General features: G+C 43.9%; 1 protein-coding gene across 4 annotated transcripts; it reads left to right on the top strand.

The window, feature by feature from the left end:
* Positions 1-2,188: 2,188 nt before the first annotated feature.
* On the top strand, positions 2,189-26,107 carry zbtb22a (zinc finger and BTB domain containing 22a). 4 transcript variants are annotated; one of them, XM_060915401.1, is made up of 4 exons: positions 2,189-2,578; positions 2,856-3,084; positions 21,712-22,327; positions 22,523-26,107. In XM_060915401.1, exons 2-4 carry the CDS (start codon positions 2,890-2,892, stop codon positions 23,446-23,448), a joined length of 1,737 nt encoding a protein of 578 aa, XP_060771384.1. In that variant the 5' UTR covers positions 2,189-2,578; positions 2,856-2,889; the 3' UTR covers positions 23,449-26,107. The 4 variants fall into 4 exon arrangements, with proteins under 4 accessions (XP_060771384.1, XP_060771383.1, XP_060771385.1 ...); XM_060915400.1 differs by having other exon boundaries at positions 2,885-3,084; XM_060915402.1 differs by having other exon boundaries at positions 2,189-2,394; positions 2,885-3,084.
* Positions 26,108-26,121: the final 14 nt, after the last annotated feature.

Raw genomic sequence — 26,121 nt, forward strand, 5'->3', positions numbered from 1 at the left:
CCTACGGAGAAGACTTTTACCCCTTTTCCACCAAATCAGTTCCAGGGCTGGTGCGGGGCCAGTGCTGGTGCTGGTTCACAACTCGTTCAACTTGCGAGCCAGCTGAGAACCAGTTTGCTTTTCCATAGCTCGCGGTGCTAAGGGAAGCACATCATTACGTTGCTGTATACATCAGTTACGTCATTGTATACGTCAGTTACGTTGCTGTATACGTCAGTTACGTCGCTGTATACGTCAGTTACGTCGCTATGTTTGCATAAACCTTGGCGCGAATATCGAAGCAAAAACAACGCGGAAGAAGCAGCAGCAGCAACAACAACAACAACAACAATAATAATGGATGACTTCACGTTTGTACAGCTGCTGCTTCTCATCGCTTAAAAATGGCGATCTTTCGCGGTCTTGTTATTGTTGTTGGTCTTAACAACTCCGCCCCCCCGCTTACATGTTTCTGAAACATTTTTTGTTGTCTTTCATCTGTTTCATGTGTCTTTAATCTGTATCACAGATTGTCTTGACTTGTTTGATGCTGTTGTCAACTCAGGATTCACGTTTTCAAAATAGTTAATAGCCTACACTGGTTAAGATTAAACAGAGGCATTTTGGGTAAAGGTTCGGAGGTGACAACGATTAGGCTCATGCGCTCATTCCTGTTACAATGCATAGCCTATTGTTTAAAAAAAAAGTTCATCGCATAAAATGTTGATGTGAATATGCAAGCAATGCATTTTCTTGGCGTTTTCACAAAGGTGAAATAAATCAGTTGAAATGTAGGCTATTGGCCTATTCCCTACCATCACATCTGCTGTCTGATTTTCTTACTTTAACTGAATTGTGATAGAAGTACATGTAGAGAACAAGAAAATACTTGATTATTCTTTGAAATGTTGATAAAAGTGAGCTTGTACAGAATGATGAAAGCAGTGTGTAAGCAGTTCTTTCCTCTGGCCCAGCAGAGAGTTGGTGCTAGCCTGGAACCGGTTTTTCTGGCCCCAGAGCCAGTTCTTTGTCAGTGGAAACAGAAAACCCGGTTCCAAACTAAGCACTGGCCCCGAACCAGCCTTGGAACTGATTTGGTGGAAAAGGGGCATTTGTGCAGTGGTTTGACTCTCGTCAATACAAGATCTCGGGGGAACAATTAATACAACTCTGGACTGAAATAAACGTTGTGACATTACATAAGTTTATCTGTAATCAAAGTTAAAGGAGGTCCAACCAAATATTAGAGTGCACGACTTTTTGTTTTTAGGCCCAATCCCAATTCTAATTTCTACCCCTTCCCCTCCGCCTTCCCCTCCGCCTTCCCCTTGGCCCTTCCCCTTGAAACTGAGCTACAAGGGATAGGGCTTGAAATTCAACCCTTACGTACTGGGATAGCCCTTCAACGATCGCATACGTCATCGCGTACCTCCGTCAGCGTTTACGTTAGCAAAATGCGACGCGTCATTGGCTGCGACCAGCCGCTACAGTCAGAGCCAGAGGCAGAACCAGAAATCTCTGCTGGCAGGGTGTGATTTGTTAACTAACACCACTGAATGGGATATCTTTGGCGCTTCGTGCACCACATCCGACAGAATGAGGTGTCAGAACACTCATGTAAACAATAAAAGCGAGAATAACAGAACAAAACGTACGCAGTAAAGCAACCGAAAACAATACTCACTCCCAAAGCTTTTTAGCAGCAGCTTGGATTTCAGAAATCGCTGCTCATTCTCAGCTCGAAAGCGAATCAAGCGGCGTGTTTCCTCTGGATAACAACTTAAAACACGTAAATAATGGAGAAAATACATTTATGACAATCTTTCGCCGCGGGAACCGCCATCTTTCTGAAATCCGCATGAAATCTCGCTGAAATCCGCATGGCATTGTGGGAAATCACTCAAACCCCTTCGTTCGGAGTCTGCTCCAGGAAAATCTCCGTTTGGAGGGGTACACAAGCCCTACCCCTTCCCCTACCCCTCCGCGTTAACTGGGATTGGGATACCCCTACCCCTTCACGTGAACGCGCAAAATGGAGGGGAAGGGCTAAGGGGTTGGCCCAAGGGGTGAAATGGGATTCGGCCTTAGTATGGCAGTTTATTTAAAAAAAAAAAAAAGAGGAAGAAATGCTCACGTTACACTCCAGTTGGCTAGGTGGCGGTATTGTCCGTAAAGCCGAGACGCACGGCGAAGAAAAAGACGAGCCAAACAACAGCAGCTGAAGAAGAAGGCGGAAGAAGAAGAAAAAAAATGGAGATGCTACACATCGCCTGAAGCTATACAATAGCAGCCGAAAGTGAGCTAGCCAGCTGGCTGACTTGCCTCGTATTTTAGCATTAACTCAATAATTTAACTAGGTGAATGTTTAACACTTTAATCCCACAAGTTAAGCGTTTCTATTTTTACATTTAGTCGGTGAGTTTTTAATTTTTTTTTAACTTGAGTGAGCTGAATGTCAAACGGCTCTCTGCTCCCTACGCAAGTGCACTAGGTAGGGTATGAAATAACGGCTCGTGAACTCAGCGTAGTGCACTAGCTATAAGATAAGGAGTGAATCGGGATTCAGCCCGTGCTAGTGAGCGATAGCTGGATATTGCAGGTAAATAAGACACTAGATAATGTTTAGCTGCAAATACACATTATTCGAATATACATTTATATGTATAATTAATATGCTAATCAGTAATTAGCTAGTTAGGCCATCCTACTGCAGACGTTCTTTACATGTTAGTGGTTTCCTGAATTCTCATGAATACACACTTTATTCAGATAAAGTGAGTGTGTGTGTGGTTTTATCCTGATAAATCAGGAAATGTATGTTAAATGTGCACATTTGGAGCAGTGCTGAGGAAGTTAAGTCTCTGACTCTCTTGCAGCTCTGTGTGTGTGTGTTTTCCTCCTGCAGGAGTGATGGATAAGACATTAAACAGCAGTGCACCAGTCGTCCAGGTGTGTTTCCCCAACGTGCGAGCACAAGTGCTGGACAACCTGAACCGTCAGCGAGAAGAAGGGCGACTGTGTGATCTGTCTATCCAGGTTCAGGGGCAGGTGTTCAGGGCACATCGGTGTGTGCTGGCGGCTTCCTCGCCATACTTTCATGACCAGGTACATATCCAAAAAAAACAAAACCCTGTCTTTCCGTGACTGGTGATGGTAAGTTTAATCTCATCCTGCATAGTAGGCTTTAAACTCTCTTGGAGGGGTGGGGTGACAGCATCCTTACATCCCAGTTTACCAAAACACTCTACGCCTGAGGACCCTCCAGATCTACTCCTTTACCAAGTAAAAAGTTAAAAGTCTTGACTAAACAAATATATGTTTTCAGTCGAGGCTTAAACACTGAGACTGTGTCTGAATCCCCAATACTACTTTGGAGGCTGTTCTATAACTGTGGGGCTTTGTAAGAAAAGGCTCTGTCCCCTGATGTAGCCTTCACTATAATGAGGTGCCAACAAATAGCCTGCATCTTTTGATCTAAGTAGGTGTGGCAGGTCATAAAGGACCAGAAGTTCACTCAACTACTGTGGCATGAGACCCTTCAGCGCTTTAAAGGTCAATAGTGGTATTTTCATGGATGCAAACGGCGCGCCTTTTGGCGGATTCCGCCTTTTTCACGGCTGTCTGGGGGACTTGTGTGAATCGTGCAGATCCGATGAGGTTTTTTTTTTTTTTTGGGGGGGGGGGGGGTGTTGGAGTGTCTGATTACAATTTCATCAAAGTAAATTCTGTATTAAAATTACTAAATAAGCAAATGCCGTTACAGTCCATGAAACATAGGAAGTATGAGAAGAAAACAGTAAATCAGGAAGCTGCGCACGTAAAGCCAATTGGCTGCGCGCCATTATCTGCTGCTGGCTGCACTTCACTGCACGCGCAAGGATTTCCATCAGTCGAACGTAAGTTACTGATGGAAATCCTTGCGCGTGCAGTGAAGTGCAGCCAGCAGCAGATAATGGTGTGCAGCCAATTAGCTTTACGTGCGCAACATTCTGATTTACTGTTTTCTTCTCATACTTCCTATGTTTCATGGACTGTAACAGCATTTGCTTATTTAGTAATTTTAATACAGAATTTACTCTGATGAAATTATAATCAGACACTCCAACGTGCCCCCCCCCAAAAAAAAAAAACCTCATCGGATCTGCACGATTCACACAAGTCCCCCAGACAGCCGTGAAAAAGGCGGCATCCGCCAAAAGGCATGCTGTTTGCATCCATGATTTTACAATCAATGAAAAAATTTGATTGGGAACCAGTGCAGTGTGGATTGTCAGAGTGATGTGGTCATATCTTCTAGTTTTAGTAGGGCTAGGAACTGATACCATGCTTACGAATAATATTACCCAGAGGTAGCATATATAAAGAAAAAAGCAGTGGGCCTAAGACAGAACCTTGTGTAACACCAAATTTTACCTTAATATGCATAGAAAAGTCACGATTTACATCAGCAAACTGATGGCGATCAGTTAAATAAGACCTGAGCCAGGAGAGGGCCATTCCCTTAAGTCCCACAACGTTTTCTAGTCTATCCAGGAGAATAGCATGATTAATGGTGTCAGAAGGTGCATTAAGGTCAAGCAACACAAGCAGGGAGACAGCCCTGATCAGAGGCCAGTAGTCGTCATTTTCTACTTTAACCAGAGCCGTCTCTGTGCTATGATGAGGTCCAAATCCTGACTGATACATTTCATGTATGTTATTCCTATGTAAATATAAGTATAACTGCTGTGCCACAGCTTTTTCTAGGATCTTGGAGATAAAGGGGAGGTTTGATATTGGCCAATAATTGGACAGCTGACAGGGATCAAGGTTAGATTTTTTTTTTTTAATCAGAGCTTTGATAACTACTAATTTAAATGATTTAGGTACATAGCCAGTGCTAAGGAATGAATTCATTATTTCTAAGAGAATAACTGATACAAGAATTGGTAGTTGAGAAGACTACCCCAAGTTGACTAATTGAGGTGCATTTTCAGTGGTGGTTGCAGAGAATTACAAGTTGCAACTTCACCTCAAGGTCAGGTTTTTTAATCAGGGGTTTGATAACTGCTAGTTTAAAGGATTTGGGTACATAGCCAGTGCTAAAGGAAGAACTGATTTTTTATTATTATTATAAGAGGTTCAATTGTTTCTGGTATTATCTGTTTTGAAGAGTCATGTAGGTAAGGGATCTAGTACACAAGTTGAATATTTTGATGAGGAAATTAGTGAAGTTTCTGATTTCTCTAAGGGGAGTAAAACATTCTAATCATTGATCTATATTATGTTATTATCTAAAGGGTTACTTATCAAATTATCTGGCCTTAAAGTAGTAGTTTGAATTATTTTGTCTATTTTCAATTTTGTTATTGAAAAAATTCATGAAGTTGCTGCTATTACATATTGCAGGTGTGCGTGTGTCTATAGTGGTCTTTTACCTAGTTAATTTTGCTACAGTATTAAATAGGAATCTAGGATTATTTTTGTTACCTTCTATTAGGGTAGAGAGATGCATTGATCTAGCAGCACTAAGAATTTGTCTATACTTCAGGAGGCCATCAGTTCTTTTCTATACTTCAGAACCTTCCATGCTAAGTGGAATGCGACCAATTTTGTTTGACACCATGTTCTAATTTTCGATTGGTCTGTTTTAAGGTGTGTGTGTAATTTTTGTACCAGGGTGCTAGTTTGTTTTTCTCTCTAATTATTTTTTAAGTGGAGCTACAATATCTAAAGTATAGTGGAATGTTCCTGCTTTGGCACCATCCCGAGTGGGATGGATACCATCCTGCCCTACCAGGCCAGCCTTGCCCTCAAAACTACTATTCCCTATAAAGCCCACATTGTATTCTGAGCACCGCCTGGCCAACCAGCAGTTCAGCGACCATAACTTTTACATTACAGGCATTTAGCAGATTCTCTTATCTGGAGCAACATATAGCATACTTCTCCCCAGGCTGCTCTGGGTTAGGGGTCAGGTGCCTTGCTCAAGGGCACTTCAGCCATTCCTGCTGGTCCAGGGAATCGAACTGGTGACCTTTTGGTCCCAAAGCTGCTTCTCTAATCATTAGGCCATGGCTTCCCCATAACCTGCTGTAAGCTACATCACCATGCCACATTGGGATGGGGCCAGAGCATATTACAGCATCGGACATCACCTTCGCTAAACACCTCTACAAAGTTACTCTTTGTAACCTCAGACTGACAAAGGCGTATATCATTAGCTCTTACATGGATAAGTATATTTAAGAACCTGTGCTTGCATGAGACCCTAAGGTTACCTGCTGTGTCTGGCACCCTGGCTCCTGGTATATGCCTGGCTAAACCTGCTGGTGCCCCTAAACGGCAAGCTAATTTCATGTGCCACAAGATAGCTCTGCTTATAGGAGACTCTTTCAGGTTTCTCAGCAAGTGCTTTGCTGAGGAGAGCAAACCTGTTAGGCATGCGGGGAGGAGTGGTGCTCCTGTGGGTGAGCTTCAGCGGTAGCTATGGCTCTACTATTATGCCACAGAGTTGTCACCCATTCGCCCCGCTGTGAGGGCTCTCATGCCGGAGTTGGGGGATTGCTAACTCCACCTAGAGTGCCCAGACTTTCCCCTACAGAAACTACACTGCTCTCATTCTCACTAACCCTCTCTAGAGTCTGGATGTGAACCTCTAAAGGTGCAATTTTCTCCATCAGAGAGCTAACTAATACATCACGAATAAGGCTATTACTAACGACAGCAGAAGAATGACTAAACATCCTGCACTCAGCACACTGACCAAGCTGAATGTGTGCCATGATAAATGATTTACGTACCATAGTTGAAGATTTGTTGATGTTAAGGCAGATCCGATGTGGATGACCTCTGCTTGCTGTCTTTGGATGGGGGGGGGAAGGCGTTCTTTGAGAAAATGAAAAGGCTGCAGAAGGGAAAGTGGAAAATACAACAAAAATAAAATGCTTGTGGAAAATTAATGATGAAAAAACAGAAAAAGATTGTAGTTTCAACACCGACAAAAGATTCACGTCTCACAATTCAAAAGCAGATACTGCGTCATTGCAGTAATGCCAGTTGCTGTAAAACTCAGAAGATGATGATGCTCTGTGCATAAATCCGGTAATCCACTCGAACATACACACTACGTCGAACATATTACATGGACAGCAGATTTTTCAGCATCCTTTAAAGGATATACGCAGAACCATGGCCTCACTTTTTTTGTTTATAAATGCCTTGAGACCTCAAGAATGGCACAGGAATAGTTTCAAGCATTAACAATAAATCTAATATAGTAATTATTTTGATTAAAGTGATGCATATAGGTAGCGGTCTGAGTGAATGACCTTGACATCGTGACATCACAGCAGGAAGTCTATCGGTCTCGTTGCCATTTCCGCTATACTAAAAAACAGAGCTGATTGCAACTCCGATCCTCCATTTTAAGCTAATTTATCACCATGCCACATAGATGTGTTGCTGGCAGGTGCAGTAACTTGACGGGAGGTGGATTTACATTGCATTCATGGCCTAAGAATGTTCAAATTGCAAAGATTTGGATGAGTTTTGCAAGAAGTTCACGGGCACATTGGGCACCTATGAAGTGGTCTCTCCTCTGCTCTACACATTTTACTGAAGACTCTTATGAAACCTCTGATCTGTTGAGGAGCGTTGGCTATAAGCTCGTATTGAAAGAAGGTGCAGTCCCAACAATTAAATATAACTACAAGAAAAGGAAAGTAAGTTCAGTTGCACCAGTTCTCCCGGAGTGTGAGCCGAGGGTTGTTGCTAAAACCCGGGACGGAACAGGACATATTATTGCTTGGGTGGTGACTTCCCCGTGGTTGTTGCTAAAACTGGTGACATCCCGTCCCAGGTTTTAGTAATTGCCTGAGCTGAGCAGTATTGGCGGAGTACTCAGTATGGAGAATGAGTGGACCAGCCATCTGATTTCTCCACTGGATATGCTTACGTGGAAGAAGTGAATGAACTGAGAACTGAATGAACAACTGAAAGTCAGATTGTTTCAAAACAATTGGCCCCAAGATCGGCCTTCAAGAAGTGAGAACACAGACGGGTAAGCTGTAACTCTCATTTGGATACAAAACAACAAAAACAACAACACTTGTTGTTTACCTGCATGTAGATTAATACATGTAACTTGTATTGTGTGTTTAAGTTACCGGAATAAGATTATTTAATTTGCTTCAGAATGTGATTGTCTCAGTTTATCTGATTATTTAATTAGCCTTTAACGTTTTGTCAGTGAACATGCATGCATGTACTGTACATGTATGTATGTTGCATAAGTTATAACACCTATCCTGTTTTAATGAGAGAGTCTCAACCCATAATCGATGAAGTCAAATCGGTCTTAGTTGAGCAAGTCGGTAATAGTATTTCTTACTTTCACCATAAATTTTTATTTATGACTTTGGTCTATAGCTGTCAAAGGCCTTGGCCTTAAAATTGGTTACCGCTGTGATGTCACGCACTCAGGGCTGGTTGGCTCAGCGGGGCAGCTCCAATGCCAACTTTGCAGTCGATTTTAACTCTCAAAAAAATATTTTTTTTAAATTCCCATTTATGCAGCATACAAGAGTCAAGGATGGAGATACTATCTACTCAGAAATGTATTTAAAAATAAAGGTTCTGCATATCTCCTTTAAGATGACCGATAAGTGAGTGGATGAATTTCCTGGGAAAGGGCAGGAAGGCTTCGTGATTAACTGCACCCATGACACCAACAAATACTGGAAATCAAGAGGGCTTATCTTCTACAAGTAACAGTTCAATGTCAAAACACATTTTTGGGATATTTACTGCATGTTGGTTTTTGGGTGCCGATTTTCATACAGTACACAATAAAGGGCTATCTACAGTGTCTTGCAAAAGTATTCATCCCCCTTGGTGTTTGTCCTGTTTTGTCGTGTTACAAGCTGTAATGGATTGGATTTCCAGGGAGTTAACACCAGTTGATTTACACAACATCAGGGTTCTCCACGAGGGGTTTTAGAGGGGCGGGCCACCCCCCTTTCTGTGATTCCCGCCCCTGTTTAATTTCTGCCGCCCCTTTACAAAAGGAAGAGATGTCCCTTTGTTTTCTTTGTGACAGATAGCCTTTCTCTGTTGGAGTACTGACAAAGTACACTACAGACAAAAAAACTTGCATCACTGTGTTCAGGAGAGCCTTGTAGCGCTCAGTGTGAAAGAATTTTGTGAATATCTCCTTTCGTTTTCGTGTAAATCCCCGTTGTTTGGAGGGAGCAGTCTGAGCAAAAAGTGCGCTTTCTGTGTGATTCTCTGTCTCTAAGCGCAGCGCGTGGGTGGGGGAGGGGCTGCTCACACAGAAGGGAGGGGCTGCTCACACAGAAGGGAGGGGCTGCTGAGCCATTGATCAACCTTTTTTTTTTATGTCTGATATGTTGTAGATGGGAAAAGTAAAAGAAGCAAAAGTTTACTTAAGAAAGATGGCTCTCTATTTTTATTTTAAGTTATTATAACTTGTTCCTCAGGCCCTCAATGTTAATAAACAGGCCTACATTTGAAATCTGTTGACCTGTTTTCATTCTTGCATTAGCTTTATGGAATTAATTGTATTAATTAATTTGCACTGAAGTGTGCAAATTAATTAATACAATGAATTCAAGTGCAAGTGTGTAATGTTTGATGTATGATGCGTTTTGTACCAGTCCAATTGATTCCTCTATTCTAAATGATTACTATTTGAGATTATTTTATGCAAATGACATATGTACATTTACGCAAATTTGTTTCAAGGTCATCCGATTGACCCCCACCCCCTATATTTTCAATCCGTGGAGAACCCTGAACATGCCTACCACTTTAAAGGTGCAAATTGTTTTTTATTGCGACCTAAATGATAATTAAGATGGGGGGGGGGGGGAACCCAAGAAATCTGGAGTGTGTATAAGTATTCACCCTCTTTTTCATATGAAACCCCTAACTAAGAACTGGTCCAACCAATTAACTTCATAAGTCACATAATTAGTTGAGTAAGCTCCGCCTGTGTGCAGTCAAAATGTCATGTGATCTTTCACATGATGTTTGTATAAATTGACCTGTTCTGGAAGGACCCTGACTCTGCAACACTCCTAAGCAAGCAATATGAGAACCAAGGAGCCTCCAAACAGGTCAAAGACAAAGTTGTGGAGAAGTATAGATTAGGGTTAGGTTATAAAAAATATCCTAAACTTTGAATATCCCATGGAGCACCATTAAATCCATTATAGTAAAATGGAAAGAATATGGCACCACTACAAACCTGAAAAGAGAAGGCCACCCACCAAAACTCACAGACCAGGCAAGGAGGGAATTAATCGGAGATACAACAAAGACACCAAAGATAACACTGAAGGAGCTGCAAAGATCCACAGTGGAGATGGGAGTATCTGTCCATAGGACCACTTTAAGCCGTACACTCCACAGAGTGGGGCTTTATGGAAGAGTGACCAGAAAAAAGCCATTGCTTAAGAAAACACATTTGGAGTTTGCCCAACAGCATGTGGCAGACTTCCCAAACACATGGAAGAAGATTCTGTGGTCAGATGAGATTAAAGTGGATCTTTTTGGTCATTGTGGGAAATGCCATGTGTGGCACAAACGCAACACCCTGAGAACACCATTCCTACGGTGAAGCATGGTGGTGGCAGCATCATGCTGTGGGGATATTTTTCATCTGCAGGGACAGGAAAGCTGGTCAGGATTGAAGGAAAGATGGATGGCACTAAATACAGAACAATTCTGGAGGAAAACCTATTTGAGTCGGCCAGAGGTTTGAGACTGGGATGAAGGTTCACGTTTCAGCAGGACAATGACCCTAAATGTGCTGCTAAAGCCATACTAGAGTGGTTTAAAAGGAAACATTTAAATGTCTGTGGAAGCTGCCCTGATGTGGGTGGAGTACAGAAGTACGGCAGGCGGAGTGTTAGTGCTTCGACAGGTTTATTTTTCTGCTTTACAGCAAGACACTGCAGGGACAGTCAGTCACTCACTCACTCACTCACTCACTCACTCACTCACTCACTCACTCACTCACTCACTCACTCACTCACTCACACTCTCTCTCTCTCTCTCTCTCTCTCTCTCTCTCTCACACACACACACAGTCATGTTCTGGTCCCAACCAACACTCCTCTGCTTTCCTACTCCTTTTATACCCCGCAGAGAAGTCGTATCCACACCTGATTCTGCATTTTGCACTTGCATATCCTGTTCCCTAGTCAGCATTTGGAAAGTTTTCATCTTTCTAGACAAATTTCAATGGGATTTTGTTAAAGTTTAAAATCTGAGGTTTGTTTGTCCTTTATATTTAGCAGTCCCCCCAGGATTCCGCAGGCCTTTTTTGTGATTGTTGCGGGCTAAAATCAGGGCTTTCCACTAAGGCTCATACTAGCCAGCCATGACAAATAAGTAGCCAGCCGGGGGGGAGTAAACACAAACTCCTGCGCACACAGTTCCCAGGGTTAAATGTATTTTCCACAGACCATTTATTTATTCACTTTACTCAAATACAAAGTAAAATGGCAGTAAATCGTCTTTCTTTTCTTGCATATTGCATCATGAGGCGTTCCTGGCTTGTAAATCTCTTATTTTTGGTGCATGACACATTTCACGCAGCTGAGTATGCTATGAATTAACAACGACAACGGTCTGCAGTGGTGGCTACACAAACACTCAGCGAACATTTCTCCATTTGTGTATGAAAATACACTCCAACAACTCAGTTTGGTTTCATTTACAACCAACAGTGTCTTTTGATGCCAGCACGTAATTGAACGAGAGAAGACTGGTTTACCGGAGACAAAATAAGCGTTATCTCTGCTTCTGTTCCCTCCGACACACTACTGCCTCTGCCGAGTGCGTGCACACACACCGCACGTCGGGGCCGCGGATGAGTTACTCTCCCTTGATCAACGAAGTCGGCGGGGAATTTGTGGTTATCGGTACAAACAGCGCAAATCACAACTTAAATGAGTGCAGTTCAGTTTGACATTATTGTCAGTCCGTTAGATAAACATTTAATTTTATTAAAATCGAGAATTTAATATTTAGAGCCTGTGGGCTACAAAAATAATAGTCATTAAAGTAGCCAGCTGGACTTAATTGTGTAGTCGGCTGTATGGCCGGCAGCCGGCGCTTGTGGAAAGCCCTGCTAAAATGTCTGATGTTGCGGGGGGGGTTCCAAAAAATTACGATGAAAGTTGCTGTGTTTTTTTAGGTTTTTGTTGCGATCACATTGCGGGAGGAAGTGAAAGTTGCGAGAAATTGTTGCGATTTTTTTTTTTCTCTTTTTGTGATTAAAATTGAGTGACATGTTAAGTATTAAGTTATTACTGAAAAACTATTGATTAAAAAAACAGACACTGAGAAATGGTCATATAAACAACTTTACCAATATAAAAGATTACCAGGACTACAAAAATGCAGAAAAATAGGCTTTACTTATCCAAATGCACCTGTTGGTTCAAAAGTTAAAGTGCATAGAACCTCACAGCACAACATGAAGTTACCTTAAAATATAATATAAATGCCTCAGCTTTCATGTAAGAAAAAAAAAAAAACTATTAATACTAGTACTGTGTGCAGGCAGTCTCTCCTGAAGACTAAATTAAACAATAATTATAAACTAATAAAATAAATGGCTCAGGCTTCATAGAAGAAAAAAAACCCATTTGAACAGAATCTCACAGTATGATGCTGAAGCTGCCTAAACAATGGAAAATAAAATGCCATTTTGGCAAAAATGTTGGCATCCATTAATTTCTTGTATTAAGTAAAAAAAAAATAATGTAAAGTGCACACAGTCCTTCACTGTGAACATAACACACTTTCAGGAACAGAATTTAAGCCTATATAAACACTGACTCGCGCTGCTGCTTCTCTTGAACGTATACACGGAAGTAAGGCAGAAGGTAGTTTGTCGACGTCATCTCAAGACGACGCCAACGATTGGTCAAATTTGCTGGAAAGTTGTGGTGATTTGGATATAATTGCAGCACCGCCCTGAATTCACGGGGATTGGTTGAATTTGCGTTGAAGTTGCAAATCACAACATCGCAAAATCCTGGAGGGTCTGAAAGGCTTTATTTCATCAGGCTGCTCAGGAAAGCTGGTCTGAACCATCGCCCTCTCACCCTGGCCTACAGAGGACTGATAGAGAGCATCCTCACCACAGACGTCACTGTCTGGTATGGTCACACCACACAGGCAGAGAGGAAGGCTCTGCAAAGAGTCATAAAGACTGTGGAGAGGATTATAGGGACAACTTCCTTCAATGGACTCTGTCTGTGCAGCGTTGTCGGAAAAGAGCAGAGGGAATCATCAGAGACTCACTCCACCCAGCTCACTCTCTGCTCAGACACAAACACTGCACGTACAATCTGAGACACAGCAGAGCAGACAGCATCATCACTCTTAGAACACGGTTCTTCAACACCTTCTTCCCTGCCACAGTCAGACTGATGGCAAAACAAAACTATTGAATAAGTGTAACAATAACCTATTACTACCTCACTTCACTTGTCATATGCAGTATGTGATATCTGTGAAATAGGATTGCGTTTATATACCCTCTGATAAATATGCAATATTCTAACTGTGTAATATCCCCATATAACTCTCATCCCCCTCCCAAAATGTGCAATATTTCCATATAACTTTCCCCTTTTTTCATAATCCATGAACAGCACTCAGGACTAGCCTTTCATTTTATTACTGTTATTTAATATTTGTTCTCTCCTTTTGTTTATTTATTTATTTATTTTGCACATATTACCACCTTTTTGTAGAGTGCTTTATATTTTGTATTTTTTATTATAGTTTTATCTCCTAATATTGTATTGTATGTTTTTATATATATATTTTTTATTATAGTGTTTTATTTCCTAAACTGTTGACTCTGAGAGAGCCTTGCACAAAAATTCCAATGTGTCTGAACTGTTGGTTTATGCACAAATGGCAAATAAAAAAAAAAAAAACTTGATCTTGAGAAAGCCTCTTGGCATTGCTCCATCCACTGAACTGGATCTGGTGCTCCCTTTTTAGTGAGATCAGTCAATGGGCTGGTGACTTCTAAATAATTAGGTATGAACCTACGATAGTAGCCAGCCAGCCCCAGGAACTGTCTCACCCCCTTTTTGGTCTTGGGCCTTGGGCAGGCCCCAATCGCTGCAGTCTTGTGGACGTGCCTGCCCATGACCCAAGTGGAAACCCAGATACCGTACTTCCACCCACCCCATTCAACACTTTTTCAGGTTAGCTGTGAGACCCGCATGCCTTAGTGACTTTCAGACGGCCCTAAGGTGTTCTAGTTGCCGCAACCTATCTTTGCTATAGATGATGATGACAATGTCGAAGTACGCGGCAGCATGAGGGTGGAGAACCCTGTCCATGAGCTGCTGGAACGTCGCAGGAGCCCCAAATAACCCAAAAGGAAGTGTAACGAATTGGTGTAACCCAAACAGTGTGGAAAAGGCTGTTTTCTCTCAGGATAGAGGAGTCGAGGGGGTCTGCTAACATCTCTGTTAAATCCAGTGTCGAGTAAAAACGAGCAGTGCCTAATCGATTGAGCAGCTCATCAATGCAAGGCATTGGGTACGTGTCAAATTTAGACACCAAATTGACCTTTCTATAGTGCACACAGAACCGGACCGACCCATCAGTCTTGGGAACCAGGACCACTGGGCTGCTCCAGTCACTGTGGGATTCCTCGATTATGCCCATTTTGAGCATGGCCTTGAGTTCATCCCAGACCACCTTTTTTTGTGTTCGGGCAGGCAGTAAGGGTGGCTGCGCACCACCACCCCTGGGGGCGTCTCAATGTGGTGTTCTATGAAGTGGGTGCGGCCGGGCAGGGGCGAGAACACCTCGGAAAAATTCCTTCTGCAACTGGGCCACCTCCATGAGGTGGGCTACACAAGGGACCGGAGTGGCTGGAGAATTGAATTTATTTATTTATTTATTTATTTTTGTACCCCTAATTTACTAATTAGCGTTCGCAGCACGCCACACACCACCGATGGACATCCCCGCGAATTCCTCGCCAATAGAACCAGCCCATTATTTGGGCTAGTGTTTTATCCTGCCCTAAGTGTCCGGCCATGGGTTTAAAGTGAGCTGCATGGAATATGAGTTTCCTGCGGCTCTTTGGGATTAAAAACTACATTATCTGTTCACTAGTCTGAGTGTCCTGCGTCACTCAGTATAACCCATCCTTAATAATAGCAAAGTAGGGGAAGGCTAGTGTCGCATTTGACTGGAGAATTTGACCATCGATTACTCACTTGGTCAAATGCAGGCTGCAGAGTCTCGTCTCGTAACTGCTCTAACGGGAAATCCTCAAGGGAATCCCTGAGAGAGGGAGAAGGGACAGGGTGCTCCTCGCTCTGCGTATCACCCTGACGTCGTGTTGACGTAGATGGCTCTGCAATGGCTTCCCCAGCCAATGCTAGACCGGGATCTTCCCAAGATGTATTATTGCAGGACCCACTTCTTACTATGCATTTCATTAATTCTTTAAACTCTGGCCAATCAGTCCCCAAAATATGTGAGTGGGTGAGACGAGGATTAACTGCCGCCTTTACACTATGCTTTTCTTCCCAAAATAGAATGTGGACGGGCACTAAAGGATAGTTGTGAACATCCCTGTGCGTGAACACAATACTTTCACTACTTGTGCTCTCCCCAATGCCTCATCTTGCACCAGGCTTTGGTGGATTGAGGTCTGGTTACAGCTGGAATCCACCAAGGCCTGATATATATATCCCCTTGTACACTTAGTGGTATATGATGCGCTCCGGCCCGATCGAGGGCAGTTTCTGGTGCGTTGGGGACCCGGACCACCGCACCCACCTCCATTGCAGAGCACTGACTTTGGCGATGTCTTGGCTCTCCATAGCGCCAGCACACCAACCGAGGGTGTTAATAACACCCTCTACACTGGTGTTATGGATATCACTCACCTGGAGGGAAGAAGAGACAGACAAGGAAGGGGGAAATGGGAGGACTCCATGGGTGCATCAGGCCAGCTGGGGGGGAGCTGGCCCCTGCCTCCATGGTGGGGGAACAGGGTGAGGACAGGAAGCAGAGAGAGAGGAGAGAAAAGAAGGGGATGCCTGTCTTCCTGCTGTGGGAACTGCTGCCATGTGGTCCTCTGCCAGCTTGATCCAGTGATGACATTGAATGTCGCGCGATGAATTGCTCCATTGTCACCAGGTTGATGATTACCTTGGCATCGCGGTTGTCAGCCCTCAGCCACTGCTGGCAGGCATCCTGGAGTTGTTGGCCAAACGCGACCGGCCGGCCGACCTCCTCCAAGCGCAGTGTGGGAAAGTGCTGTCACTGTTTTTCTGGGTAGCGGCCAACTCGATCGAGAATGGCTCTCCTTTAAACCCGCATATATGAACCAGTTGTCGGCGGGGAGCTACAACGTGGAGAGCTGTGCCTCGCTGGTCAGCAGGGGAAGTAGGCGAGCTGCACGCTGCTCAACCGGCCAACCCCACACCTTTTGGCTGCTTGCTTGAAGAGCGCGAAGAAGGCTTCCAGATTGTCATGTGGACCCATCTTTTGTTAGAGTGAGGTGAGGAGGGTCCGCTGTAGTGGCAGTCGAGGACTCTGTTGACGTGAGCAGGTGCAGGAATGCTTGGTGGTCTTCTTGTTGGGCCAGCATCAAGGCCTCAAAACTTTTTTGTTCCTGCTCATTTTGGAGGGAGATTGGTGCTTGATGCTGGTTCTTCTTTACCGTGGTGAGGACGTGGACGAGGTCCTTGAAGGGTGAGGAGTCCATGGATTCTGTACTCCCCAGTTTTGGCACCACTGTGGAAGCTGCCCTGATGTGGGTGAAGTACAGCAGGCAGATTGTTAGTGCCTCAACACGTTTATTTTTCTGCTTTTCAGTAAGACCCAACAGGGATAGTCATGTTCTGGTCCCAACCAACATTCCTCTGCTCTCCTACTCCTTTTATACTCTGCCATCACTGCAAGAGACACACACAGACATGCGTTAATTGACGACAGGTGTAGCGATTTGCCCACCTTCCCTGACTTTACCCTCCGTTCACAAACCGACAAATGGCTGTACCCCTGCTGCCACAATGTCTTTGAATGGCCTAATCAAAGCCCAGACCTTAATCGAACTGAAAATCTGTGGCATGCTGTACACGAACGCAACCCATCTAACTTGGAGTTGGAGCAGTTTTGCCTTGAGGAATGAGCAAAAATCCCAGTGGCTAGATGTGCTAAGCTAATAGAGACGTACCCTGGGAAAATTGCAGCTGTAATTGCAGCAGAAGGTGGCTCTACAAAGTATTGACTTGGGGGGTGAATACCTATGCTCACTCCAGATTTCTGTTTTTTTTTTTTCATCGTAATTATTCTGTCACAATAAAACAACAATTTGCACCTTTAAAGTGGTAGGCAGGTTGTGTAAATCAAATGGTGCTAAAACCCCCCCCCCCCCCCCCCCCCCAAAATCCATTTTAATTCCAGCTTGTAATGTGACAAAACAGGAAACACACAAAGGGGAATGAATACTTTTACAAGACACTGTAATATAACGTGTTCTTACATGGTTTCAATATAAGATGGAATGAAGGGTGTAGAATAGATTTATTTAAAGGATTAGATGACACTGGATGGATGGATTGATCTCAGTGAAGTCCATGTACTTGCCAAATTCCAAACAGCGAACCACAAACTATCTTTCCCAGAGGGGTTTCTGCATCAACGAGCAACATGTTAATCGAGACAATTCCCCTGTTTTCATTTACCTCTAAAACTTATTTAAATATTCTTATCTATGATGATAAATCTCAGTGTCACATCAGGTCCGACAACTGACACAACTCACTAACGTTACAAGCAAACACCATTGTGGCAGCGGGAGCGTGGTCAAGCGTCGGTCTGTGACTGGAGGGCAGAGTCAGGGAAGGTAAGTGGCAGAATCACTGCACCTGATGTCAGTTAACCGGTGTTTGTATGTCTTCCCCAGTGACCCATACAGTTCGCGTGGTGTGCGTGACAAAAACGAAGTGCCTTGATCAGTCAGAATCTCTTTGGGGATTCCGACTCGGGAGATGACGTGGAAGAGTGCTTCCGCAATACTACGTGCTGAGATATTGCGAAGAGGCACTGCTTTCGGGTATCGTGTTGCACAGTCCACTAGAACTAAAATAAAGTGATACTCTCGTGTTGACTGATCTAATGGCCCGACGAGATCCATCCCAATTCTTTCAAATGGGGTCTCAATTAATGGTAGAGGGCGCAAAGGCGCTTTTGGAATGGCTGCTGGATTTACTAATTGGCATTCACGGCACGCCATACACCACCTACGGACATCGCCGCGAATCCCTGGCCAATAGAACCGGGCCATTATTTGGGCTAGTGTCTTATCCTGCCCCAAGTGTCCAGCCATGGGATTAAAGTGAGCTGCTTGGAATACCAATTCCTGGTGGCTCTTTGGGATCAAAAGCTGTGAGATCGGCTCCTTAGTTTGAGTGTCCTGCGTCACTCGGTATAATCTATCCTTCATAATGGAGAAATAGGGGAAGGACGGGGTGGCGTTTTTGGCTGGAGCGTTTGACCATCGATTACTCTCACTTGGTCAAACGCATGCCGCAGAGTCTCGTCTCGCCACTGCCCTAACAGGAAATCCGCAAGGGATTCCCTGAGAGAGGGAGGAGGAGCCTGCTGCTCCTCACTCTGACGCGGAGATGACGTAGACGGCTCTGTGACAGCTGCTCCCACCAATGCCACACCGGGACCTCCCTCTGCTGAACTACGACAGGACCCACTCTTCACCAAATGAGTCATTAACTCCCGAAATCCCAGCCAATCATTCCCTAAAATTATCGAGTGGGTAAGGCGAGGATTAACCGCTGCCGTTACACTACATTTTTTCCCCTCGAAATAGAATGTGGACCGACACTAAAGGGTAGTTGTGAACATCCCTGTGCACACACAACACCTTCACCAATTGTGCTACCCTCAATGCCTCGTCTTGCACTAGGCTTTGGTGGATTGAGGTCTGATTACAGCCGGAGTCCACCAGAGCCTGATATGTATCCCCTTGGACACTCACCGGTATGCAATATGCTCCGGCCCGATCGAGGGCGGTTCCTGGCGCGTCGGGGATCCGGACCACCGCGCCCACCTCCATTGCCGAGCACTGATGCTGGAGGTGCCCTGGCTCCCCGCAGCGCCAGCAAACCGGCCCGGGCTCTCTCTCTGCACCGGCGCTCTGGGGCTCACTCACCTGGGGGAGAGACAGACACAGAAGCGGGAAATGGGAGGGCACCGCGGGTGCGGCCCCCGCCTCTATGGTGGGGGAACGGGGCATGGACAAGACAAAGAACGGGAGGGAGAGAGGAGGTTCCACCAGCCAGCCCCAGGCCTCTGCTGCTTGCTCGAAGAGCGCTAGGAAGGTCTCGGGGTCATCGTGTGGGCCCATCTTCATTAGGGTGAGATGGGGAAGGCCTGTGGAGGTGGTGAACCCCGCCAACGCGAGGAGGTGCTGGAACGCCTGATGATCTTCCTGTTGCGCCAGCACCAGGGCCTTGAACCTTTGTGCTTGCTCCTTTTAGAGGGCGACCAGTGCAAGGGCGTGGATCAGGTCCCCGAAGGGGGAGGACTCCATGGGGCTGTTCTTCTCTGTGCTCCTTCCCAGGTTTCGGCACCACTGTATGACTTTGAGCGGATGGGTGGAGCACAGAAGTACGGCAGGCCAGAACTGAATTGCCAAAACTCTTTATTGTGACACTTTTCAGTCGAACACAATCTCTCAGACACACAGACGCGCGCGCACACATCAGTCGTCTGGTTTGGGGACAGAGCTCTCTTCCTCTGCTCTCTCTCTCATATAGGGCGCGGTCACTGGGGAAGACATACAAACACAGGTTAACTGACATCAGGTGCAGTGATTCTGCCACTTACCTTCCCTGACTCCGCCCTCCGGTCACAGACTGCCGCTTGACCACGCCCCTGCTGCCACAACCATTTATTTACAAAAATTATAAATTCAGCAAAACTTAGTACTTAGTGACATTTAAAAATACAAATATGGTTTATACTGTAGTAGTAAAGAACAGAGGAGCATTCTTTATCAGAAAGAGCGATGAAAAAAAACACAATAGTCTGGCCTGTCATAATATCCTGTTTCAGTTAGATGAGCAAACACAATTATTTCATGTAGGCTACAAACATAGAAAAACACAATCATTATTGCTCAGCATTATTTTGGTGTTAAAACACCAATTTTCTTTGATATATTTGACAAATAGATAAACAAAATGAGAAACCCATGACAAGAATCCGTCAACTAATATGATATTTAAGTGGAAATAACCAGCTTGTATCCTGTCTAGTGATTGTGGGATATCTGTGGTTGGGTCTGAAAAACTAAACTAAAAACTAGTCACTTTCTTAAAAATAAAACTTTTATATGCACTTGTCCAACTAAACTGAAATAAAAAAAAAAAAAAACCAAAAGGCTAAATAAAAACTAATGAGAATTTCAAAATTAATAACACTGGATTAAACTACCCCTCAACACCTGATTGAAACTGATTGAAAATTGAATTTTGTTTGGGCCTTTTTTATTCTGATTGCAGTGTTTCTATGAAGAATTCTTATTTACTTTGGGCTTTTCAACTGAAAAATATTTAAGTTATTCCACGAAATTGAGTTGTACATGAGCTGATAGCTGATGAGGCGTGTAGCACCGAGTTGGCTATAATCCATGTATAACAAGGTTGAGTGGAATAACTGTTTTATTCTATCCACATTCACTTGATTTTGAGAAACAGAGCATTTTTATCTTTTGCAAATTAGATAAATAAAAACTTCTACAAAATGTTTGACAAAATCATTTCCACTTGGGATATAAACAAACCTGTGAAATGACAGGAGCAATTTGTGAAAAATGCAATGATAATTCTTGAAGAATAAGAAAAGATGCATTCTTACCATCAAATACTTTTTGTTCCATGTTTTGTTGCTTTTTTTTGTATTTTGGGGGGTTTTGTTTTCGAATAGTTTTAATTTCGTCCTCAGTTGGTTCAGCAACACGCTCTGCCATTTTGTTTTTCTTCTTTAGGGTTTTTTGGTGGTTGGTAAACTGTCTTAAAGGTGTGTTACGGCCACCAACTGGGCTGGAGTGTAGAACAGCAGATATTGGGGAGACTATGTTCTTTTAACTATTTCTGTTTCTTTTCAATACTTAACAAAATTATGTATCTGACTTGATGTACGCCGCCATTTTGTTTTTCTCTACTCATGGTATATGAGCTGATAGTCTAGTAGTAGAGTAACCAATCAGAGCGCGTGATTGCTCATATCCAGTAAAAGTGGATAGAATAATATGGAATATTAAGCTCCGTGTAAACCCAGCCACAGATTCCTTCAATTAGCTGTTCTCACTGTGATTGGTAGGGAAACAGAGTATGCTCCTCCCATTCAGAAGCCATAGCTAGTTTTGCTTTCTTTGGCCACAGATGGCTGAGCCATCATCAGGATTCAAAATTGTAGTTTATGACTATTGGGGCTCGTCTCCTTCGACATCATGAACCATTTGTGCAGACAAGTGACACACAATTCCAATTAATTCAGTTTGATTTTTTGATAGTAATGCTGCAAAATGTCAAAGTCTTAGTAGTGTGTGAATGGTTCTGTTTCTCTAGAAACCAACCACCCTTTCATCAACTTTTTCTGGAGTGTGTATGAATCCAGAATGTTTTTTGCCTGTTCCCTCAGGTGCTGCTGAAGAACGTGAGCACGGTGTCTCTGCCATCCGTCATGGATCCTCTGGCCTTCGAAAGTGTCCTCAACTCTGCCTACACAGGCCAGCTGAGCATCGTGCGTGATGACATCGTCAACTATGTCACGGTGGCCAGCTTTCTGCAGATGTGGCACATTGTAGACAAGTGCACAGATATCCTCAAGAGGTCACGACCTTTGACCCAGGCCAGCCCAGGTATAGAGCCTGGCAACTCTAGGCATCAAAGTCCCAGCAGTTCGGATTGCTGTCTGACTGAATCCGAGGAACAGAAGAAGCCCCTTGGAGTTGAATGCGCTGCTCTTCCTCCTCTGGCCACCTGGAGGAGGCCGCAGCAGGTGCCCCAGCAGGGTAAATGGGGCAAATCCAGGCTGTTCCTACCACCCCAGCACCGAGCCGACTCTCCCCCGGCTGGGGAAGTAGAGCGGTCGTGTAGCCCCGAGGCTCCGAATGAAAAACGCAACTGGATGCGCTCTCGTCTTCGGGAGAGCAGGGAGGTGGACGAGGAGGACAGGAAGCGAGGAGAGAGGTGGATGGAGGCAGATGAAGGTGTAGGGGAGGAGTCAGAGTTGGAGGAGGAGGAGCGACGGGCCGGTGAGTGGAGCGTCTGCATCACTGCTGTTTAACTTTAACTCCTGTCCACCAGGGGGAGCTCGCGCTCTCTCTCGCTCTCTGTCTTTGTGCTTTCTTTCTCCCTCAAAGCGGATCAGACATTTTCTGCACCGTGAGAGTGTGTGTGTTCGTTTGTGTGTGTGTGTTTTTACCGTCTCTTCTGCTCTTCTCCTCCAGGAGGCTGTGGCTCAGGGGCAACTCTTAAAAAGGAGGGCGAGAGAGGGGGAGTGAGAGAGGGTGCAGAGAGGGACAAAGATCAGGAGGAAGGTTTTCTGCCAGCAGCTCAGGATGCACAGGAAGTGCTCGCTGCTGCTCAGTGTCCTCTTTCTGCACGTGCTCAGTGGCAGCCGGCAGCTGATTGGTCGACAGGTCCATGCGCTCAGCCAGGAGGGAAGTTAATTGAAGATGCACAGAAGGATGTAGAAGAAGTGGACTTTGGACGTTTCGCAGAGGGAGGATTCGAGGGAGAGACGTATGATGAGATTGAGGATGGCACGGGACAAGTTTCCCAGAGGCCTTTGCTTCCTGTGTCACCTGGCAATGCTGGGGGTGGAGTGGACTTTGTGCTCGGGCCTTCAGAGCTTCCGTGGACGTCAGGCGCACTCTCATCTCCCTCCGTCCCTCCTTCCTCCTCTCCCGTGCCCTCCTCCTCATCTCCGCCCTCCCTCACACCCTATGCAGGCAAAGTGCACTTCTGCCACTGCGGTAAAGCCTTCACGCTGAAGAGCATGCGAGATCGTCATGTCAAGATGCAGCACCTGAACCTGCGGCCCTTTGCCTGCCCTGTCTGTGCCAAGAGTTTCAAGATGAAGCACCACCTGACCAAGCACGTGAAGACACATGGGGCTCTGCGGCCTTACGAGTGCAGTGTCTGCGGCAAGAAGATCATCTGGAGGGACAGTTTCCTCAAACACCAGGCTCGCTGCCAACACCTCGCCAACAGATCGGCTTGCGCTGACATCAACGAGGCAGAGTCAGGGCAGGACGAGCCGGAGTTGGAGTATGAGGGTTACCCAAGTGAGGGACAGGTAAAGATGGAGCAGGAGGGAGCTCCATTGGAGCATGTTCTGAAAGAGGAAGATGGAGGCAGCTACACTTCATAAACAGATCAAGTGTTCTAATCCTGTAGATATGAAGAAACATCTTCATGACTTGAACCACCACTGCAAGGCAACATCAGCTGCTCCTCTTCTTCAAATCTGCATCATCTTCAGACAAATTAGAAATCGTAGTTCCTTAAGGAACCTTAGATAATGTAGATTTCTTGGAACTGCATGGTGATTTGAGTATTATAATATAATTTAATGCTGGATCAGTGTTGGAGCTGAGAGGTTTCAGAACCACAGCCTTGATTTATATATAAATGTTTCCTTATTTTGCATCTTTATCAACTAGATTCATTAAGATAACGAAATAATAGGTTAAAAAATAGACAAACTTAATTTATTGTGTAGTTTAGGCTTTTCAGTTAATTCAGAGTGCAACATTCATCGTCAGGGTTTTTAAGCAAATCTGAACAATCTGTGAAATTTCGATAGATTTGGAAAAGTGTCCAAAATAAGGATCCATTGTATGCAGATGCTTCCTGATCTGCTGATGCTTTGTGCGTTACATTTCAAATGAATGCTTTTAAGAATCTGGGGGGAAATCTGTTGATTTTATTTCTTTTTAATGAGGAAAGGAAGTCATGTGGTGTGTCATTTCTGTTTTCTCTCACCATGAGGGAGTAAATAGAACATGCAAATTATCAAGGCAAGTCGAGTAGAGCTTTGTCATCTCAGCCAGATGAACAGACAGCAGGGCATTCAGACACGCCAACAATTGGGGGTTATACACTTCAGCAAGCTCAGTTATTAGACCATCTGATTATTATAAACACTATACTACAGTGTACAATTAAATAAACTCAGTGTGAGCATGACTGAAGAAGAAAACCTTCTTCCTTTTGTGGCCCAATATCAGTAAAGTGCTGCTTTGAAACATCTGTGCAGAATTATTACCCAGTTCTGAGCTTTATTAAACCTAAATAATCTTCGTGTTATGATTTTTAGTGTCTATAGAAATATTTCCTTAATTTTACATGTATAAGCCTGTATGAGCAGATCTACCTACCATCCTACACATTTTGAATCGCAGCTCTGCATGGTAATGTTAGCGTATACTAGTGCGAAATAGCACTCAAAAATAAAAATACACCCAAAGAGTGAGCAGGCTTCTTTTTCTTGCCAATAAAATGACAGATGAGCTGATAACATATCAATGCAGAATGATTGACGGTTGCATAAGTGTTTCGAACTCTCCGATATTAAGTGATACAGTAGAAGCCCCGCCCCCTTCCTCCGGGTCATATAGGTGCTCATCTGCATGTTACGGTAAACGGAGCTCATAAATATGATAATCTATTAAGTGTTGCTGACTTAGCTAACAAACACTTTATAACAAAATTATAATTATTAGGGAAGCCACTGACAATTTTTACGAGATAGTGGCATGTTTTTGGGCTGAAGGAGCATTTAATTAGGTGTACACTGGCATCCCAAAGCTAACACGTCTTCATTAGGAAGTGAACTCCCTATACACATTGGGTGAGATTGAGTTATTCCTTTTTATGGTTGTCACGTCTGTATAAGCTTTGCTAAATGCTGTGTTACCCAGCACAATACACATTTTTACTACTTGTTATCCTGATTGGACTTTTTGTCACCTCTCATCTGTAATAAACAGATTTCTGAAACATGAATCCAGGAGTCACAATCTCAACTGGACAACCCATGAAAACTCGATATATCTTTCAGGGTCTGTATCATTGTTGGTCTCATTTTGTGAAAGTAGTTGCTTATTTATGCACTGATGATTTTAGTAGCTCACAAATGTGCAAGGATGTGCAAGTCTGCTAAGGAAGTAAATGCTGAAAATTTTATGGAAGATTGGGCAAAGATTGCAGTGCGAAAGAAATATATGGATTATGTTTTTCATCAAGAATGAGTCAAGATGGCGACTTAAGCAAAGATTTTGGACCAGTTTGGGATGTGACTTAGGTTCGGAACCCAAGAGGAACAACGTGCTGATGGACATCACTATACAACTGTGTTCACAATGCAACTGTGAGCAGAGAATTATTTTCATGTTACTTTTAAAGTGTTGACTTTTTTCACATTTTATATAAAGTTGCAGCATTTTTTTTTGAAACTATGATTTGAAAATTTTCAAGCTGAACCACCTAGAAAAAAAAACTGAAACCGGGCATCAGCATAAAAGAATTATGGATGTTGGCTCCTTATATCTTCATAAGAGCAGCAAATCCCTGTCTGTGTGTTTTAACGATGTATCTCTGAACCCCAGCACACAGACTATCACATACATAAACACACCGTTATCATGCTGAAGGTCCAGCATTGGACCTTCACGGGCCAGAGTGTAAATAAAGAAGTATGAGACTGACTCTGTGGCCTGAAGTCACAGGTTAAGTCAGCAGTTTTCCATACCATTCCAGTCCAGATATATTCACCTTCATCATGTCTTTTTCAGCATTTTAAGAGTTTTGATATTTTAGTCATATCCAGTGCGCTGCAACCTCTTGGTATCTAAGAATGCAAGGAAACGGGGACATCGAGAACAAAAGTATTTGACAAATGAGACTCTGACATGAAATGAGATGATTTATAAATGATTGTTGCTAGATTACCTGTCACTGAGCATAACAATTTTGCCTGTACACATGACTGCTTGATTGCACACTGAATAAACATCAACAATCATGAACATTTTGATCCAAG

This window comes from Neoarius graeffei, chromosome 2, assembly GCF_027579695.1.
Source record: "Neoarius graeffei isolate fNeoGra1 chromosome 2, fNeoGra1.pri, whole genome shotgun sequence".
In the NCBI taxonomy this organism is placed as follows: domain Eukaryota; kingdom Metazoa; phylum Chordata; class Actinopteri; order Siluriformes; family Ariidae; genus Neoarius; species Neoarius graeffei.